The 16211-nt window shown below is 41.8% G+C and overlaps 1 protein-coding gene across 1 annotated transcript; it reads left to right on the forward strand.

Moving 5' to 3' along the window:
* Positions 1-500: 500 nt before the first annotated feature.
* Positions 501-10366, forward strand: LOC104253954 (von Willebrand factor D and EGF domain-containing protein). Its single transcript, XM_059819125.1, has 5 exons — positions 501-741; positions 4772-4867; positions 8039-8143; positions 8556-8651; positions 10257-10366. The coding sequence occupies exons 1-5, from the start codon at positions 501-503 to the stop codon at positions 10364-10366; spliced, it is 648 nt and encodes a 215-aa protein (XP_059675108.1).
* The last annotated feature ends 5845 nt before the right edge of the window (positions 10367-16211 follow it).

Below are 16211 nucleotides of genomic sequence, written 5' to 3' on the forward strand. Positions count from 1 at the left end.
TGCTGGCCTTCCTGCTAAGGCGGACTCCTTGACCTGCGTACAGTTTAGCCCTGATAAATTACTACCTAGTGCCTGGTCGTCTGCCTGCGGAGGGCCCTGGGCCGGGCCGCGGCCCGCAGAACCCCCGGGACCGGTTTCTTTCAGCCGCCCCAGCCGAGGCCCGTGGGCACCCCCGGCCGCCTGACAGGAGGCCGGTGCCGGCCGCCCTGGCCCTGCCCGCACACGGGTAACCCGCTGGCTCTCACGGTCACCCGGGGGGGCTTCCACCCTTCGTGACACGGCGCGGGGGGCGGTGAGGCGAGGCGGGGGGGGGGCAGGCCGGCGCTGCAGGGGGGGTGAGGAGGAGGAGTGGTAAAGAACGGAGAGGGGAAAAGCGAGGGGGGCGTGAAGGAGCGGGGGTGAAAGGGGAGTGAGCGGAGAGGAGGCGGCCGCGGGGAGCGGAGCGGGACGGCGGCGAGCTGCTCGAGCCAGCGGCTGCCGGCGGGCGAGGCACCCGGGCCATGGCGCGGCGGGACGGCGGCGGCGGCGGGACGGTGCCCCGCGCGCTGATCTGGCTGGCGCTGTGGGGGCTGTGGCGCGGTGGCGGCGAGGCTGCCGCCCTGCCCGGCCGGGGGGCAGCCCTGCCCTTCGCCGCGGGCCCGCCGGCGGCCTGCAGCCCGCGCTGCCAGCACGGCGGGCTCTGCCTCGGCAACGGCACCTGCCTCTGCTCCAAGGGCTACGAGGGCGAGCTCTGCCAGCACGGTAAAGGCCCGGCCTCGCACCGCGGGAGGGGCACTCGGGGGTGCCGTGGGGGGTGAAAGGCGGCGGGTCGCGGAGGGGTCCCTCGGCAGGGAGCCGCCGTGGGGTGGGCGCCGCTGTGGGGCGGCCGCGGGGCGATGGCGGGAGGGGAGAGGCCACTCCGCGCTTCGCGTCGCCGCGGGGAAAGGTGAGAAGCGTCGCGGGCAGGACCGCGCACGTCGCCCGGCCCCAGACCGCCCCGAAGGCCCGGCGGCGGGGCGCCCCGCCGTGCGTCGTCTGCCCGCGGCTGTGGGGACCTCGTGGTCCCTGGGGACGCATCTCAGCCTGAACAGGGCCAGGTGTGCGCGAGCTCTCGGAGCTGTCGGCCTTCCTGCAGGTAATCCCTCCGGGAAGGTCTGACGAGCTGAGGTGTGAATCGGGTACGAGACAGTGGTGGTTAGATGCCAGGGAGGGCGCAGATAAGGTGGGGTGGAAGAAGAGGGGTAGAGACACCTCTATGGCAATGATAGCAAGCTGGTAGAGCACAACCAAGAGCTGGCTCCTTTATGAAGACACTGACGTTAGGTGAGTAGACCCAGACATCAGAAATGGCCGTATTGTCAGTAGGTAGCGTTTTACCATTTGAACGTTGCGGAAATGTCCACTTACTGGGTAGGCTTCTGCATTGGCTTCCTTTTATCATTTTCTCTGTGCATGTTTAAATACTTGCCTGAGTAAGGAATGCTACTTTTGGAGGCTTGACAGCATTCTGAGCCTGACCCACAGAATCATTCATACATCCCATTTCCATGGTGGGAGGCATAAAGCTAGGGCGAGCTGAAGTCTGTTCCTGTTGGTTTCCCAGGGGAGACCAAGTGGTTTTGAAAATGTCGCCCAGTATGCAGAGGTAAGCACTGGCGAGAAGAGTTTCGGTTTAAACCCTGTTTAATGTAACGTGCCCAATTTCTAATTCCTTTCTGCAAAAGTTTAACTACAAGGCATTGTGGCTAATAATTGCTAAAAGCCACTCCATATCAGGGGAAGTTCTTTTGCCTTACATCTTGTCCTTTGTGAAGAGGTAATGTAATTTGTTCAGTATTTGTTTTAGTTCTCAATGCCCTTCATCTAAAACATGATTTTTTTTAAACTCTGAAGTAGGATGCTGAAAATTTCATTCAGCACCGTCATCATTCATGGGGTGTTGTTTTATTTAGAAGCTAAGGCTAGCAGGTGGTGACAAATGTTTTATAGCTAGTGCGCTGCGTAGTGACGATGAATAGCTATGCAGTATGTACTGTTCCAAACAACTGTTGGGTCTTAGACATTTTTGGTTTTAGAGGAGTTGAGAAAGATCATCGGAGATGCAGATCCAATTTTGAACTAGAGAGGTGAACTGTCTGGCATTGTTAAGGGAACCACTGAATGCTTGCTCTGATAAGGTCACTAATGCAGAAAAAAAATTGGATAAATGAAATTGCATCCCTTATTCTGTCAAGAAAACTCACTGAGATGAGTTAACTTTTTTCCTCCTCCCTCTCACCAAAAACATACAAATGAAGGGTGGGACATATCTGTCTGACTGGGGGGTGCGGCAGGGGTGTGTGTGTTTTTCACTTTTGCACCCTGCTTTTTACTTGAAGTGTCATGCTCTTAAAATAGTGGAGTAAAAGAAGTATTTGTGATGCATCTAGCCTTTTCTGGCTATTGAGGTGGTTCAGAGGGGAAGGAGAAAAATTGTTCTGTAATTAACAAAAGGTGAAGTGAATTTCATTCCAGTTGAAGGCAGTTTGGAAAAAGTTATATTTGCTCTTGTTTTAAGTAGGTGATCTTCAAACTTATTTGAATTTGTGGTTAGAAGCTAAATGGATCTAATTATATACACAGATGCTATGTTTATTATAGGTTTTGGAATACCCTAACCTGTGGGATTGCAAAACATGGATATAACACGGAGGGAAAAAGTCAGGCAAGACTTTTTCTAGGACTGGTTCTCTCTAGTTGAGTGGATTGCTTAGAAAAACAGTTTTTCCTGCTTAGCCTTCTTGTTCAAAGTGGGATAGCAATAACACACGAGTCAAGCATAGAGTAGTTGTGGTGGACTCAACTCTAATACCTGTGAGCAATCCTAAGAGGTCTCTGAACACAGGTGTATTGTAAAATACTTCAGGGTGATGTCAGCATAACCTTTATTCTGCCGAGACCCCAGGTAGCATGTTGTGATGTGAAGCTGCAGGTCAGATCCCTCCTATTCACTGGAGATAACAGTCTTGCTGCTTATTAGAAGTCTGAGAGGAGTTGCAGATGTTTTGGCAAAGGGTAAAACACACATAAAGAAAAGAACTACAGTTCGGAGGCTGTTGATTTCAGGACAATATTTAATTCTTTCACACAGCCCCTGCCCTTTATTGAAATCCTTGCTTTATAAAAGGTGTGTGCCTGATGGAGAGTCTTTCTTCAGCTTATGTTTTGCATGGGAAAGTATCCAGCAGTCCAAATGATAGAAGTTAGCAGATGAGAACAGTGGAATAGATCACAGTACCGCGTAACTCATGCAGCTAATCTTTTTGGGATCTCATTGCTATTCTCTTGTTTTGATTTGGGTTTTTTTCCTGTTTCATGCCAGTGCTTCCCATTTGCGATGCTTTCTTCATGCAAGTGGTATCAAATTTAAGTATTAGATCTTCATGGCAGGGCTGCTGTCTTACTCTGAGTATGGGACTTCTCAGTGACATTCAGATAACGCTGCCATATTAATATCGTTTAGCATAAAGTAAACTTTCTAAAACTATGTGAAATAACACAGAAATAGAGTTTTTCTTAAATTGAGAGCTCTTGTATGGCATTTCCAATGAACTGAAGGCATCTGGTAAAACAGTTATGCAGAGCTGAGTGCTGAATGGTTCTTTCATACATGTCTGTGTCCTTTATTTGGATGCAAATACTCATTCTGCAGAATACTTACGTGAAAAATCCTCTATTCTTCAGTTGCATTGCTTGAGAGTGCAGTAAGTATACAAGGGAAAAATCAGTGTGTTGTTGTTCACTGCTCATCTTTACACTTTTCTTCCCTCTGTTTCAGACTTCTCACACATCCAGTCAAAGGATAAATCAATGTGATATAGAGAACTCATCTCACACCTGCGGTTAATTCAGATGAGACTCTCGGAAACACATGGGTTCTAAAATCTGTGTGTGAATAAACAAATGTTTTCTCAGACACCAGGCTGATTCAGGAATGATTTATGGGTAGCGAGGAGGGCTATGTGATAGGTAATTCATTTTCAATCTGACTGGGTTTACCCAGAATTTTGCAAAATGAAGATTTTTATTTGCATCTTATCCAATTTGTCTAAGCTGTCAGCAATGAAAAAGTTGCAGAGTCTGTGATGATCATCAGAGATGCTTTTCTCCCAACAGATAATTACAGTTATGACAAAAGTTACATTTATCTCAGATGATTTCTAAACAAACACTGAACATTTCAGAAAGGTCTCTGAGAGGCCAACTGAGGCAAAAAAAAGAGGGTGAAGGAGAATGAAGTGCTGACTTGTTTCTGGAGACATTTTAGACAGTAGACATGATAAAATGAGCACATAGTTTTTCTGGAGAGGTATGTAGAACTGCAGTAAAGAGTTAAGTCTGGTATTACATGTTAAGAATCAGAAGGTGCCACTGAAGCTTCAGCATTTTTTATTAAATCATTTCTTCTCACCTCTTTTCACACCTGTCATTTCTTGCCTTCAGTTATCAAAAGCTTCTTTGGCAGTTCAGCTGTGTTCCTTTGTTCCTTTTCAACAGGTCTCTCTCTTCTGTCTGTTCTGTCTAGGGTCCAAAAGCTTCCTTTTAAAAGCTTAAAATGGTGGAGTGCTCTGTGCAGGGAACCTGTTTCACCTGATTGGCAACGTAGGACGGTAGGGCAAATGTATCTTAGGAAATATGAAGGCAAACTGAGTGCTCAGAGACTAAAATAATGCAAATTTCTTGTGTACTTAAGGAGTAATTTGGTAAGTTTCACCAATATTTATCCAAACTTTGTTTGTCGTCTGTCTTACAGCAACATGTTATCCAAAATGCAAAAATGGTGGGGCGTGCCTCAGACCAGGAAAATGCAGGTGTCCACCTGGCTATGGGGGTAGATACTGTCATAAAGGTGAGTAAACCCAAACAAGTGATAGCTTGGAAAGACAAGAAGTTTGAAAACAGACAAAATTAATTTGGGACTCCTCAAGTCAGGATCTAATGCTCTTTGAAATAATGACCATAATTCCTTAGACCTCTGACCTTACTGTCAAAAAATGCATGGCCTAGAAGATCTGCCTGCTTGCAGGAGAATGGGGTGGAGTATATGTATTGAAACTTGTGAGAATCTGAGAGTATTTTGTCCCTTGGAAAATACCTTCTTTATGTGTTATGTAAATATTCTGTTTAGCTCTATAACAGACTCTTTCTAAATACTTTAATGAGATGACTTTTATAGATACATATTTCTGCATTAGATGTGTGAAACTTTTGTGTAGTATCTGCAAGATGGTAATATTGAGGGCAAGTTGCTGAAGATCTGCATGGCGATGTATTGCTGATAGGTAATGGGAGATGACAGAGATGAGAAGTAGCACAGACCAATTTTTACGGTTTTGTGAATTCTATCAAATATATGCATGGATTGGAAAAGGCAATCCAAGAAGACATTGTTACGTTGTTATGAACTGATCAGACTACTGATCATAACCTGAGTTCTGGGATAAAAGGGGAAGCAAACTTGAAATAGTTTCAGGAGAAAATGATGTAGTAGGCAAGAAATACCCAGAGAGTGAAGCAAAAGAAAGCATTGTTTTCTTTTCAGAAGAAAAGTCTCAACCTGGCACTTAAAAAATTTCTAGAATTTCCTTTTGAACAGATGCTGGTAAATGAGTTGGGCAGTCATCCCTGGGCTGAGAACTTAATAAGCATTCTGTCTGACTGTGGTCACAGCAGCTAGCAACACCTCACAGGATTCTCTATTTATGCTTGATGTTTATTCTGCAGGCATTTTCTTTATGTCCTTCAAAAGTGAAACAGCTACAAGAGTTTACTTGAAGTGTAACCTGATGGGTACTCGGGGAAGGAACTCGGCTAGCTTCTGCAGCTCTCTGGAGTCTTGTTGTTGGGTTGTCTGGGGTGGGGCTTTTTTTGTTTTATTTTTTAATAAAGCTGTATTTGGTTTTTTATGAAGAAAGCATGACCTGAGTGTACCTAACACGTTAACATCTGTCTAAGTTTGCAGAAGCTTAAACTGTAGCTCTGGGATGTTAACTAGACTGAATAGGAATTCAGCTGCCAGTGATAATAATTTGATATCACAATTGTTAACATTATAGAGGAATAAGAAAGATGAGGAAGTGCCTTCTAATGAAGGTCTGTATAACATAGAACTATTGTGTAATGCATTGAGAAATAACTGTTCATTTTGAGTAGACATAACAGTGTTGACAGCAGTGAGGTAAACTGGGGCATGGTCAGCTTCATTTTCCAGCAAAAGGATTTTTTTTTTTTTAATTTCTTAAAAGCCAACTGAAAGTGTAGGTTTGTGGGGTCTTGGCAGGGACCCCACAAGAAGGGGGAACTTGACCTTCCTAGAAGATCCTAAATCAGAAACAAGGTGAGAAGTACTACTTAAATAGAAAAAGCAGAGTGAGGCTTCAGTTTATGCTAATACTACAGTCTAGACTTGGATTTATATCTGAATAGAAGTCCTACTTGTATTTGTTATCAAGTTATCCCTGTAAGGCAATGGATGTGCTTGTGCTTACCTTTAAGGTGGAGTACTGTGGCATATGGCGCCTGGATGTACAAACTTGTAGTGCGGCGCAACGTGCTATTACAGAATCACAGAATCTCACAGAATCACAGAGTGGTTGAGGTTGGAAGGGACCTCTGGAGGTCCCTGCTCAAGCAGAGCCAACTAGAGCCAGTTGCCAAGGACCATGTCCAGAGAGCTTTGACTGTCTCCAAGGATGGAGACTCCACAACCTCACTGGGCAACCTGTGCCAGTGCTCTGTCACCCTCACAATATCCACTGCTCTCCCCTCATCTATCAGGCCAGTCATCTCATCACAGAAGTGTATCAAGTTGGTCAAGTACAACTTCCCTTTGGTGAAGCCATGTTGACTATTCCTGATGATTTTCTTGTCCTTTATGTGCCTGGAAATGGTTTCCAGGATCAGCTGTTCCATTACTTTCCCAGGGATTGAGGTAAGGCTGACCAGCCTGTAGTTCCCTGGTTCCTCCTTGCCCTTCTTGAAGATTGGAGTGACATTTGCTTTCCTTCAGTTTTCAGGCACTTCTCCCAGTCACCACGATCGATCAAATACAATCAATATTAAACACATTAACTTATACTGTGTGACAAAGAAGTATGCAAACAAGCTTTGAAGAGCTTTTCTAGCTGTGATGGAGTTGACTTGCGTGTCCTTGCATCTTCAGCATTTGTGCCAAAAATCTGTTAGCTGAAATCATGCTCAAAACTTGTGGTAGAACAGAGATTTGAACTTTTTTCTACCAAGTATCAAGCAGACATCCCAACTGTCCATCATTATAATGAAGGATAGTTGTTTCTCTTCAATACAGTGAAAGTGGTGCATACATTTACATTCATGCTTGTGAAAGGATGCATTTGATTGTACATTAGAGTGGTTATGCTATATTTCAAAGATGGTGCATGCCACAGTTGATACAAATAATATGTCTGGCATAAATAATGCTTCATTAATGAGGCCTTCAGGCCTTTGACGTGTAGAACGATTCTGGAATGAGGAGGCTGACTTAGATAGTTGGCCTTTGGGAAGGCACCACTCAGTCATAGGTTCAGTTGTCAAAGTAATATCCCCTTCTCTTCTTCCTCTTGTTATGTGTAGGTCCTGTCAGGTAAGGAAATGTGTGAATCCTTGACTACATGTTACTAGCTTGCCAGCTGTGATTTGGCAAGATTGATAAGAATATGCATGTTAGTAGTTACTGGGGTGTAGTTGATGAACAGTTGCTTTGCAGTTGGGGAGGGAGGAGCTGTGCCATAGTGATAATCATGTTTGTTTTTTGGTACTCTTCAGGCTAAATGCTCAAAAACCTTTTAAGCATATGCTTAATTTTAAGTGCATTTTGAGTTGGCATTTGCCCGCGTGGTTCTGTCATCCTCACTCACTCCTTATAGAACTGTACCTTGCTCTGAATAGTTGAAATTTTAGCCTTTGCAGGTGTGATAAAACAAGTAGTTGATGGTAGACCAGCTGTTTAAAGATAATTACGCTGCTTCTGAAATGCATTGCATATGCTGTTCTTCCACAGTAAGCTGTGAAGGAGGCTGTCAAAATGGTGGGGAATGCATCTCTGTCAATGGAGTTGTGAAGTGCCTTTGTGCTTCTGGCTGGACAGGATCAAGATGCCAAGAAGGTGGGTATCGACATTCATGAAAATATTTGTACTGAGTAAAAATATAACTGCAGTAACAAAAACATTTTAAAAGTATTAAGAGGCTAATAACTATGGAAATGTCACTGCATTACTACAGAAATGAAGGACCTACATTATTGGAACATTCCGAGATAAAATAGTGTGAAATTATTTTGCATTAAAGTGTACATTTGTTAACATTTATACCACAATTCTTAACACAGTACCTAAGTATTTTTTTCCATTTCCATGGTCCTGGAAATGCCTGTAGAGTTATACCAGCTGAGTATGTGCCCTGGAAGAAAATGTGTTTTGCCATTTTGATTTGTATCATCCTGAATCTTTCATTCTGTCAGGATTCTTTTGTATCAGTTTTATAAATCCTGGTGACTTACCCATTCTTTTCTTCTAGCAATTTGTCCTCAAGGTTGTCGGAATAATGGAGCTTGTGTGGCTCCTGGGATTTGTAGCTGTCCAGCTGGATGGGTCGGTGGAGCATGTCACTTAGGTAAATGACTTCTGACGGTTTTCGTTCATCCTTTCCTCTACTTGTTTGATTTACCAATATAGTGTTTAAATCTTCAGTGCCTAACAAAGCTGCTAGGAAAGTATCTTAGAATAGTAAATGAGAGCTGCTTCTGCATACTGGGGATCTTACACGTATGCATAAGCAATAGATGGCTTTTCAATTTGGTCAGAAAGACAGAACTTTTCCACTTCAAGTAAATTCAGATTCAGATTTTGGTTGTCACCAAATTCATTACTTGGTATGTCTTGTCAGTATTTCTGAAATATTTTCTATAAACCGAGACCTCAGTATAAAGAACTGAAAATGGCTATTACAGAAACACTGTCACTACTGATGTGGGTTAGAAGCTTCATTAAATTTTATGGACATGGAAAGTTGAAACTTGCTACTCATTTTGAGGATAAGCCAGCAGAATCAACTCCAGGTGCTCTTAAAAGAGTAAGAGGAAGCTGGCTGTAATCTGACTGAAACTCTTGCTGAACAACCACTTGCATTTTCTGAAATTTTGATTCACAAAAGCCGGTGATGATTATAAAAACTTTAATTTACCTTTCTCTGGTAGGGCCTTCTGTGCTCATAACAGCACTGCCCTGATGCTAAAGGTGATAATCCTGAGACTGTAATAAGGAAAGTGGTTTTGTTTGCTCTCTGGGAGACTGAGAGAAAGTTCATTTAAACATTGCTTTTTAACTGGATATCGTGGGTGCAAGGTCTCTATATTAAGTCCTCTGCATTTGAAATTTTTGTGTGGCTGTGGGAATTCAAATCATCTAGTGGTAGTTCTTCTGCAATATATAGTCAAGGAAGCATTAACAAATAATACTTTAACATTCCCATTTGACCAGCAAAATGCTTATCCTTTGTATTCATCAGTGTATCGAGATAGAGGGTGATATTAAAAGATAAGTATAGGAGATGCAGAGAACTTACTTACAAAATGCTTCGCTCCATTTCCTGCACCAGCAATAATGGTGGAAGTGTTCAGGTTCTTAATGTCAAAATAATCACTGTTCCCGAACTAACCAGATCTGCATCCAGTTTGACTTCTGTTTGTGCAGATGCTCATAAGCGAATTGCAGCCCCTGGCTTGTTACCTGAACTGGTGTGTAGCTAGGGGACAACTAAAGCTGTGCCCTCTCAGTCCTCCTCTGCCCTTCTTTTGGGGGAGTGGGGGAACAGAAGGGCAGTGTGTGAGCAACAGCTAGTATGTGGCAACTCTTTCCTCATGGATGTGGATCCAAGAAGCGGCTTGAATAAGTTTCAGCAGGAATTTTTATTGTCCCCTCCCTTTCATGGAAGCATCCATCTCAAAAATAGCCTGTGCCTTAAAGAACAACAGAAATTATAGTCTTTTAAAAGGGGAATGGAGCATGAATAAGACTAGACGTACTGTGGCTGTATTCTAGAGAAGGCCACGATGCCATAAATTGAGAGGCATTGCTTTTCAGTTCTTCCATTACACTTTTATTTATACTGTCCCAGTGTGGTCACCAGGGAACAATTGTGCTAGCACAGTGAGACAAAGAAGAAAAATGATCCTGTGTTTTGCTGAAGACATACTATGTATCTGGTGTCTCATTTCAGCTGTATGTAAACTACCTTGTCAACATGGAGGAAAATGTATAGCTCCAAATGTGTGCAGATGTCGACTGCCATACTCTGGTCTACAGTGTACAAAGAAAAGGAAGGAATAAAGCAACTTCAGCAAAGATAAGCTGCATTTTCTTCATGTAACTCTTCATACAGAGATGAATTCTGCAGCAGTGGGAGACCTTAAAACAAACATGGTAACTAATTGATTTCGGATAGCTTTTTGTCATCAGTATATTAAATAAATGCTTTTCTGTATGAAAGAAAAGTCTTGCTGATTGAAAGAAAGCTGTTATAAGTATCCAAGTGTGTGTAGTGTATGGCACATGTTTTCTTCTCATTTTTCTACACAAGCAGAAGTATTCTGTCTTGGTTGATACAGCTGACCTTGAAATACAATTTACTCTTCAAATAAAATACTTCGGAATAGATCTATGCTCTTCTTTTTGATTTTTTTCCCCTTTGACTAGAATTATTGCATTGTATTAATGGTGTGTTTTTAAAAAGCACATGAAACAAAACGTCCTTAATTCAGATCATCAGAAGTGGATGTTAGTTCAAGTATAATTTACCTTCAATAAGATTACACAGTTGCAAGAGGAAACTTGCAGAGTTTGCATCTTTCTGGAACATCAGTGAACTGCAAAGCATCTTATTAAAATCCTTGTTATAGCTTTATGTATGCTTCCTGCCCCTCCCCCCCCAATCAGATTTGGATCTTGATCCGTTAAGCAGTATTAAAAAAAAAATAAAACACAGTACTTGTTCAGACAGTACCACTGTTACTTTCTAAAAGCTTAATCCGTACTGATGTTCTAAAAGAGTCCTTATCTTGACTACTTCTACAATCATATTATCTGATCATCTCTCAACTTCCCAGTTATTTATTTTCCTTATCTCATTAAGATAGGAAAATGTGTTTATCTTCCTTCTGGAGATGTAGACATTGATGATTCATTCCTATTCAAGACTGTGTCATTGCAGGAGCAATATAATGGGAGGCAACAGACTGGTAGCAAAGAAAAGCCATGTCTGTCAACAAATCAGCTGTGTGGAGGATGCTGAGGCTTGTCTTCTGGACATGTTCCAGTTTGGCCTCATTTAGGTTTTGCAGCCTTTTGAGCGGGCTGTAGATCGGACTGAGACTCCCACGTTCATTGTTCCATGTCTCATTTGTGCTGTTTTGCGAAGGCGACAGTTGAGGAAGGTTTTGCCAAAACATGCAAGCTGAGTCAGTCAACTTTCTGAATAAATCAATTTTTTTTGAGAGATAGATTGATTTTCATTGTCTTCTAGGTAAAACTGGAGTTTCTGGTGGGAGAATTTTAACTATGCATTACTTTAATCCATTTGCCTATGCATTATTTTAATCCATTTGATGGAATAACATGGTATCTGTGTATAAGATCCCTTACCAGAACATACAGCTTTCATAGGCAGTCACTTATATGGACATGTTTTTTCCAGGGATTACAAGCCACTGAGCACTGACAAGAAGCAAAAGAAATGGGGTCTTCTCAGTTACCAACCTTTTCTAAAATTTAGAGAGAACCTGCATACGGAGGGCAAATGAAAGACAATGGCATAGTTCACGTGACTCCTGTTTTCTGTTACGAGCAATTCCTGTGTTGTGTAGTTGAGAAGCCTACCTCTGCCTTTGCTTTGGAGGCTGTTGCATTTAGTTCAGATGAAACCTGCTACGGACATGTGTTGTGCAGGTTTTGTTGCCGGGGCAGAGGCCAGTGTAAGAGGAGTGTATGTTTTTTGTGCTGCTTTTGCTGTGATACACTGGGTATTTCAGACAAGCTGGTGAAAAATGTGGTTTTCACGCATGGAACAAGGTAATTTCATCGATGGTTCTGGAGTAGGCTTTATGATGATGAAATTCTGTGTCTGTGTCACAGTTGGCTATAATAATCATGCCATAATTTAGAAATTCAGGAGTTAAATTGAATACCTTAGATGACATACCTTAGGTTGCAAGGACGTGAATGGAAACAAATTAATTGCCTCAGGCCCAAGATTTCAGAGTAAATGAGCAGAAGAATCTAAATGCAAAAAGAGGTGGAATATCTCAGTATTGTTCCTGAAAAGACTGACTTCTACTAATAAAGCCAAAAGTGACAATAATGGTGATGAGAAGCCAAAAGAGATATTAGCATCGTTAGGAGCGTGAGACCAGGAGCAATCAGTGAGAGACACCTGTAATTGGTATTTCTGAACAGGCCAGTACAAATGTTAATTTAAATAGTTCCCTGTTTAGAAATGATTGAAGTAAGCAAGCGGTAATTTCAAGGCACACAGAATGGGATGGCATATTTCAGAAATACTGCTTGAAGGTAGCACCATCTACTGGCTACAGGGTTTTTCGTTGGGTTTTTTGGGTTTTTTTTAAAGAAATATAATTTAAATCTGTATTATTTTAAGTGAGTTTAAAAGTGAATTTTCTAGTAGTTATTTTAAAGTAGAACAGTCTCAGAATGTATTATTAATGACAGTCCAGGTCCCCAAATTATTATTTCCACCATTCCACATATATTTACTAAAAGAGCTGTCAGTATTCCTTGTCTTTTGTTTGTTTCCCACTCACTGGAGGATTGAACATACTAGCTACAGCATGTAATTTTTGGAGCTAGAGGTGTCTTCCTGTGAAAAGCTAGTTATGCATGCAGCTCAACGGTCAAGAAAAGTATACAGAACAGGTTACCTCCCTTATTTATTAGAGCTAACTGTAACACCTTATACAGATGCTCTGGTTTTCCCTAAAAACAACTGGAAAAATTGTAGGGGTAGTGCACTGGCTGTGTTTTTGATACTCTTGTCTTTTTAGAGCATGCGTGGAAAGGTGAGAAGTGTTTCTTCTTTTTAATTTACTTACATGCACATTTTACCATTTATATTTTCTCCTCTACTGTAAGTGGTTGTAGCAAGAATAGAGTTACTTTGTTTATCTGTAAAATATCTTTTATTGGCTAAACTGAGCTGTGGGTGGAAGTTCAGTAAAATGACCCAACATTGCCATGCAATACCTTTATACAAGAGAACCAGTGTAAACATCTTTAGTCATTAGTAACACTTTCTAACGTCCATGTTTGGCCAGGTGTTATGTTTTACTGAGAATTTAAACTTTGGATTTTCCCATTTGGGCAAGTAATGGAGTGGATATAGCCAATTTGTCAAGTAACTTAAGCTTTTATACTGATTTACTTTAGGGTTTGTGCTGATTCTTCACAGGTTTGCTTTTGGTAGATGGAAATGTTAACTCACTTTCTATCAGCAGCTATGAGAATATAAAACTAACTTTTGTAAAAAGAAAGAGTCTTTCACATGGGGCCCACATTTTTGGGGTTTTTTAAATCACAGCCAACATGGATACAAATGTAGGAAACTGAGTCCTTGCTAAGATCCGTGGTATCTTCTGTGATATGAGTCCTTTCTTCAGAAAACATTCATTATACTGCATTTTAAAGATCTTTTGAAGATTATGGGCAAAAGTCAATCTGCACTTGGGAGAATTTCTGCTGGCCTGCAGAGCAACTTTAGTGCAAGCAGATAATAAATGGATGATGTACATACGTACCTTCCAGCACTGTTTATTATTTAAAGAAATCATGCAAGACAATTCAGTGAAGATACCCGTATTCTGTATAATGTGCTAAGAATCACTGTAAGAAAGATCTTCAGTTTGGCACAAGTTGCCCTTCGTTCCATCAGACTGGAACCGTGGCAGCTCCTGAAAGTATGCAACCCTTCTCCCCCTTCCAAATCCCCAAACTCTTCTGGGCCTAATTTCAGATTGCATTTTAGAACAATTTTGTTAACATGTATTCACAAGCCCTCTATATGCTTCTGCCTTTTGTTAAACAGCAATTTTACTGCATCGTTGCAATGTGCTTTCTAATTACAGTGAATTCTGTTTCATTTGGTCAAAACAACCCCGTCCAATGCCACAGGCTTGGGTATGAGTGGCTGGAAAGCTGCCTGGCAGAAAAGAACCTGGGGGTGTTGATTGACAGCCGGCTGAATATGAGCCAGCAGTGTGCCCAGGTGGCCAAGAAGGCCAACGACATCCTGGCCTGTATCAGAAACAGTGTGGCCAGCAGGAGTAGGGAGGTGATCGTGCCTCTGTACTCAGCACTGGTGAGGGCGCACCTCGAATCCTGTGTTCAGTTTTGGGCCCCTCACTACAAGAAGGACATTGAGGTGCTGGAGCTTTGCACTGAGCATTTTTAACTAACTACTGTACAAAACTCTGGCTGTGCTTTTGTTCGCACAGCTTGCATTTGGAAAAATGTAAAAGAAATAATTTCTGCCTTTGGAAACACTGAAAATAAATGGGAAATACTAAAAGTTATGATTAAAAAAAACCCCTTCATTCAGCCTGAAATCCTAGAAAGGCATATATACATATACATTCAGTTTTGTGAATGAAGGGTTGCACAAACTGGTTAACCAAAGCACTATTAACATTGTTCCTGGCAGGTGTTACCTCTCTCTTTAGCACACCACCTCTGTAACTGACATGTGGAATGGGAGTTATTACAATATGGGATTATGTGATATTGGTGCATTTGCATTTCAAAAACATTTTCAGAACCTTGTATATTCAGAGCATCATCCTGAGCTAGTCAGGTTTTGTTCATAGAGATCTTTGTGAGATGTGAGAAAGGAAACCATTCAGTTGGAATAGGTTTTAAATAATACAATAGTTTCCAGCAGATCAGGTTACCAGCCACTTGGATGCTTGATTAAAAGAAACTATGGAAACACTGAAACTTAAAGTGCAAGTGGGAAATTGAAAACATTTTTTAAATACACCAGTGAGGGACTTGGAAATCCATCAGGTATCATTCTGGAATGACACTGAGCTCTCAAAATGCCAGCTTACTTTGCAAAATTGCTTAAGAGGACTATCAAAAGCTGAGGAGAAATCTAGGCACGTAGCTGCTAACAGCTATGATTTGGCAATCAGCATCCCACACTGGCAGTAACTGGCAAAACGAGCGCCATTTTCTTCCCATTCAGAATTAGTGTATTTTATTGTATGTATATTTATTGTATGTATATTTTAGTGTATGAATATTGCTCAGGAGAACAGAAGTCATGATGTTTATTTTTGGTTTTAAAAAAACCCAAAACAAAACAGTAAACTTCAATGACTTAGCTAAAGGGACGTTTGTATCTATTACCAGAGCTCAGTTTGTTGGGGCAGGAACTGAAATGTCTTTCACAGCTCTAGGGGAAGATGACGGTGGTCCTCTGTAGGAAACTTCAGAAAAACTGGTATTCTATTTGTTCAAAAACTATCTGGCCGCTGGTAGTTCATTGGAGCAATAGGTAATAGAAAAAACTCCTCTATGAAGTTTTTACAAATACTTTCTGATTTGATATATACATATGGCATGATGTACAGCAAATTCCTTCTCGTATTAGTTTCTGTTTTAAGATTCAGCATGGCTAAAAGCATTGTCAAGTTTCTGTAAGAGACTCAGGGACAAAATTTTCTCATATTACTGAATGCCATCTCAAAACAGGGCATAAAAGAGTCTTACAGACACCAAAATCATTCAGCAGCTGGGTATTCAACTGCCTGAGCATAAGTAATGGAGAAGTGGGGGGTAGGGGAAGTCAGTATCTGGCTCCTGACTACAAAGGTTTGCCATAGATGATAAACCAGAATTACTCTGCAGCTGGTTGACTGTTAACAAGACACATGGCCTTGCCTCTATTGTTCGTAGCCAAGTCTTGTCTTGGGTTCCCCTTCTTTCCTCACTACTAGCTAGTCATTATAACAGATGACACAAATACAAGACAAAGAAGAAAAAAAATAGTTCTGCTTTTCCATCTGTATGCAGCCAAATATGTACGTAAACAATGTTTGAAAACAGAAGGTACCATTCACAAGTGAAGAAGTGCTGCCTTCTTTCCTAGAGACACTTAGGAGCTATT

Source organism: Gavia stellata, chromosome 6 (assembly GCF_030936135.1).
Source record: "Gavia stellata isolate bGavSte3 chromosome 6, bGavSte3.hap2, whole genome shotgun sequence".
NCBI lineage: Eukaryota > Metazoa > Chordata > Aves > Gaviiformes > Gaviidae > Gavia > Gavia stellata.

Excerpts from the sequence above, each read along its gene's own strand:
- LOC104253954 (XM_059819125.1), top strand. The coding sequence starts at position 501 with ATGGCGCGGCGGGACGGCGGCGGCGGCGGGACGGTGCCCCGCGCGCTG. Across the intron at positions 742-4,771 it reads GGGCGAGCTCTGCCAGCACG|CAACATGTTATCCAAAATGC; the intron begins GTAAAGGCCCGG and ends TCTGTCTTACAG. Across the intron at positions 4,868-8,038 it reads GGGTAGATACTGTCATAAAG|TAAGCTGTGAAGGAGGCTGT; the intron begins GTGAGTAAACCC and ends GTTCTTCCACAG.